A 4,465-nucleotide genomic window follows, 5' to 3' on the forward strand; every position below is an offset into this window, starting at 1 on the left:
TTGAGCTGCATCGGTTCTAATGAATCTGAATGTGTTTCAGCTGCTTAAATCAACGGTGGCTCAGGTGCTGCAGACCAGCTCAGCTCCAGGAGAAACACAAGCCTGGGAGTGTTTTAGCAGCGGCGTTCTGTGTCTGGTTAAAGATAAATCTGCGTCCTCGTACTTCCTGCATCTCTACTGTGTTAAGGTAAAGCCGTCTGCATTGTGTTTCCTTCAAAGAACTGAGCTGTCGTTCATCTGTGTGCATGGGGATCATGTGGCGTTTGTGTTTCTGGAAGTTTCCTTTGCAGACAATAGTTAGTCTTATCTTGATCGCTGCGGCTCCACGTTTGACCTCCGCGCTCTTTGGTTTCCTTCATTGATTTTTTTTTCTCTCTTGTTCTGAATGCAGAAAAAGGAGTTACTGTGGGAGCAGGAACTGCGTGTTACCTCGGAGTACACAGTATCACGTCCTTACTTCCACACCCTTCTAGCAGGAGTAAGCCCCGCCTCCAACTTTAGTCTTTGTTCCTTGTGAGATAGGGCTGTGTTGATAAAACAGATTCATTGATTGATTTACGGTAGACTTAATAGAACAATAATCAATTCATAAAGATATAGATTGATTTAGCACATTAAGCTAAAGGCCACTAGCTTGATGCTAACTTATTATGGGATTTCCCATAGGACGGCTAATGCTAACGCTCTGTTGAGTTTTTTCAAACTCTTAAGGATATATTTTTTAAAGTAACTATTTATGGTCTAAAACATCATTTTTTCTTCATACTTTCTTCTTCTGGAATAAAGTGTATTGCTAACACGATCGCCACCTAGTGGTCAAACTGAAACGTCCTCCAGGAGAAGCAGAACAATGTTTCCAATGTTAATGATCTGAACATTTTAGTTAGAACTTCTCCTTTAGAGAATCCATGTAACTCTGTATGATATTAACTATCTCCTTATTTCACTGATACATTTTACAGTATTTGAACTGGATCAGATTAATATAAATAGATTCAAATTATACAGTAGATTATGAATGTATTTCTAAACAAATGTGTATAAATGTGTAAACTCAAAATTGAACTGAATTAAGAAGATCGAAAGAATAAAAAAAAATGGAATTGAATCGTTTTTGGAAATTATTATGGATAAACAGCCCTGTAGTGATGGTTCATGAGAGACAATCTGTTGTTTCTTCAGGTTCAGCAGTTTGGACTCAACTTTGCAAATGATGACGAAGCTGAAGAATTTCATTTTGCTGTGATGGATGTTCATGGTGAGAATTACTATATCAGTACTGAGGAGATACTTTACATCACATGTGTCAAAGATGAGGCCCGGGGGCCGGATCCGGCCCTCCGGGTAATTCTATCCGGCCCTCCAGATCATTTTATTTTAATGTTAATAATGACCCGATGTTATCTTGCACTTATTTCTAACTTGTATAATTATGACAAAATATATTTTCATGGAGAGTAAAATACTGAAAGTGATTCAAGGTTTAAGTTGATTTATTCTGGAATAATATTCCTGCCTTTTTATTATTCATAAATATGTTAAAAAGTTATGGTTTCAAAAACTTGGCCTTCTGCTAGCTTTCTGGACTATTTTGGCATTTACTAGGATTGGTTTTAGGCTATTTTACAGTTTAGCTAATGTTTCAGCTACATGCTAGCTGTTTTGGCTAATTTTGGCTCCTTTTGGCTGTTTTGGAGTTAGGCTCATATTTACACCTTAGCAGTTTTGGCTAGTTAAGGCTTTTTAAAAGTTTTTTTTAGGCTGTTTGGGAGTTTAGCTAATAATCCAGCTACAAGCTAGCTGTTTTGGCTAATTTAGGCTTTTTCAGTTTTTTAGGATAATTTGAAGTTTAGCTATTTTTTTTTCAGCTACATGCTAGCTGTTTTGGGTAACCTCGTTTTTTTCAGTTTTTTAGGCTAATTTGGCTTTTAGCTAATGTTTCAGCATCAGTGTTTTAAGCTATCAGTTTCAGCGTTTTTATCTCAATTTCAGCATCTTCAGCAGCCAAATTCAGCTTCCAGCATTCACACTAGCATTATCACAGGTAATGCTATATATCTAGTTCATAATCATGTGAAAAAGTTTTAAAGTTTTGAAAATGTAGTTTTAGAGTGTTCGATAAATGTTTATCCTGTTCGGTGACCTAAGGTGTGTTTTGGATTTTGACCCCTTGTGGGATTGAGTTTGACCCTCCTGCTTAACATAAAAGCATCATTGAGACCTTTTCCATGCAGAAAGGAGGACCAACCAGAGTTGTCCCGACCACAACAGGCTGGATTGGTTGGGCAGATTTAGCGGGCCGGTTCCTGGTCTGGGTTACATGACGACAGCACCAAACGCTCAGCCCAATTCAGAGTAAGAAACTCTCCAAAACACAGAAAAAGAAGAAAACCGGGTTTTCAGTCTTTCACTGTTATCCACAGATATCAACCAGAAGCGGATCTGAACTGGAGGACAGATTTTCCAGTGGAAGCTCAGCCCAGAACGGCTCATGAAGACACCAGAACTGTCGGTTCCCTCGTGAGTCCAGCTGAGTTACATCTCATTTAAATGAGTTTCATTCTGTATTCTGTGCTGCATTTGTTTGCAGTTCGTGGATTTGGATCCTGCTATAGAAAGGGTGTTGGCGCGGGCGGGGCTCAGAAAGGACGATCTGAAAGACAAAGACGTGTCAGAAGCTGCTGACCTCATAATCAGCCGTTTTGGAGGAGTCAAGGCTGTGCAGCAGGAGCTGAAAAAGGCCGGTACGGGTTTGTTTCTTTGAATTTTTTTGTTGTTCTTCTTATTACTGATATGTTTAAAAACTTTACACCTAAAGGAGAGATGTATTAGAACAGTCTTTAAATGATATAAATTGTAAGAAAGCATAGTTACTAGCAGATATATTTTGTATAAATAACAAAATGTCAAAAATTCTACATAACATTTACCCCACAAATATGTTTATATTCAAATTCTCAGATATAGAAAATATCGTAATGATTTCCTGATTTGTTTCTTCACCTTTTCTGCCATTGTAAGTTATCGCTTGAATTCTAGATCCAATTAGAACGTTTTATAAATGCTAAAATAAACAAAAATGTTATAATAAATTTTAAACAAATTCTCACATATTTTAACTCAGATGATAAAAAAGTAGATGATAGTATAAACTTTACATACATAAGTGTGGAGTAAGAAAAAATAATCCCAGATTTGAAGGTTTTATAGAGTTCTATCACTTTTATGAACATCTTAAAAAGAAATAATAAACACTGAAACAATTTGTTCTTTTTTTGTTTGAATAATTCCCTATCTCCAGATTTTTTTCTTTTAGTGCTAACGTTTTCTTTTCTTTTCTATTAATATCATGGTTATTGTTTTACTTTGTCATTTTGGTTACCACGTCCCCATTACATTTCTGTTTACTGTAATTAATTTTCTTTTTTGAAAGATAAAATTAGTTATTGATGTTTTTACGGATTGCTTACAGTTATTTGTAAATTTGTATGATGTTTAATAAAGTTCTTCTTGTTTTTAAAAATCCTCTATCTCCAATTGATCAACGTGGACTTCAACTTTTTTGTTCGATAGCCTCGCAGACACTTCCAAGAGCTGCAGGGGGGTTTGGCTCCTAAACTCAGCAGGATTGACCACACCTCTCGCCAGGCGTGCCAGGTTAGAGCATCATTTGACAGGAGTTAATTCCGTAAAATAGGAGGAAAGATGCTAAATTCTGTGCATGTCGTTTGTGTTGTCAGGTGGACTCATCTTCAGCAAAGCAGAGAGGAAGAAAAATCCAGAAAAGATCCGGATTCTGATGGCGGGCCGCTTTAAGAGTCTTCAGCTGAGGAGAGATGCTCAACATTCGGCGGATTCACTTGATTTTTTAACCATTGTTTTTGGTTGGGTGATTCTGTTGTGTATGCACATTTCTAGATATGTCTATTTATATTCTAAAGTTTTTTGTGTCAGGATGCAACAATCAAATCAAACTCTAAATTTCTAGAACAAAAATGTATTTATTGACAAAATTATACCTAAGATACAGCTGTCTTTTATTGTGTTACATAAAATGTTGTTTCTTTCACGTCTGTGTCCAGTGGGGGACTTGTCACCCAGTTTTACTTTCTTCTTCATGGGTTTCTCATTCATATGTTGGCGCTCACCTTCCCTCTTCATTCATTGTCTGCTGGAATAGGTGGATGTCGGGTTACGAACTCAATCAATAGTGGTTTTATATTCGTTTGGCTCAATATTCTGGTATTATTTGAGTTCCATTATAAAAAAGTATATAGATTCTTACACTGGGGGTGAAAAACGAGAAAATTATTAAGATGTTAAGGTTATATTTGAATGTAAAGATAAACTAATTTTAGTCTCCACCTGTTGTCCTCATGCAGGATCTCAAACAGGTTTCTAACAGTTTTATCCTCTTTTGCTTTCAAAAAGTTCCCAGATCCATAATAAATGGAGGTCTCTTCAA

The 4,465-nt window shown here is 36.5% G+C and overlaps 1 protein-coding gene across 2 annotated transcripts in view; it reads left to right on the plus strand.

Annotated features, from left to right (window-relative positions):
* The window catches only part of si:dkey-197j19.6 (neural Wiskott-Aldrich syndrome protein), a 6,039-nt gene extending 1,574 nt beyond the window's left edge, over positions 1 to 4,465 (plus strand). Inside the window, exons 2-9 of one of the 2 annotated variants that reach the window (XM_024269151.2) lie at positions 41 to 187; positions 392 to 478; positions 1,183 to 1,258; positions 2,235 to 2,355; positions 2,424 to 2,520; positions 2,591 to 2,744; positions 3,574 to 3,657; positions 3,741 to 4,465. In XM_024269151.2, the coding sequence (XP_024124919.1) occupies positions 41 to 187; positions 392 to 478; positions 1,183 to 1,258; positions 2,235 to 2,355; positions 2,424 to 2,520; positions 2,591 to 2,744; positions 3,574 to 3,617 (726 nt within the window). In that variant the 3' untranslated portion in view covers positions 3,618 to 3,657; positions 3,741 to 4,465. The remainder of the gene's footprint in view (positions 1 to 40; positions 188 to 391; positions 479 to 1,182; positions 1,259 to 2,234; positions 2,356 to 2,423; positions 2,521 to 2,590; positions 2,745 to 3,573; positions 3,658 to 3,740) is intronic. The other variant, XM_036212053.1, reaches the window with a different exon arrangement.

This window comes from Oryzias melastigma, linkage group LG5 (genome assembly GCF_002922805.2).
Source record: "Oryzias melastigma strain HK-1 linkage group LG5, ASM292280v2, whole genome shotgun sequence".
Lineage (NCBI taxonomy): Eukaryota > Metazoa > Chordata > Actinopteri > Beloniformes > Adrianichthyidae > Oryzias > Oryzias melastigma.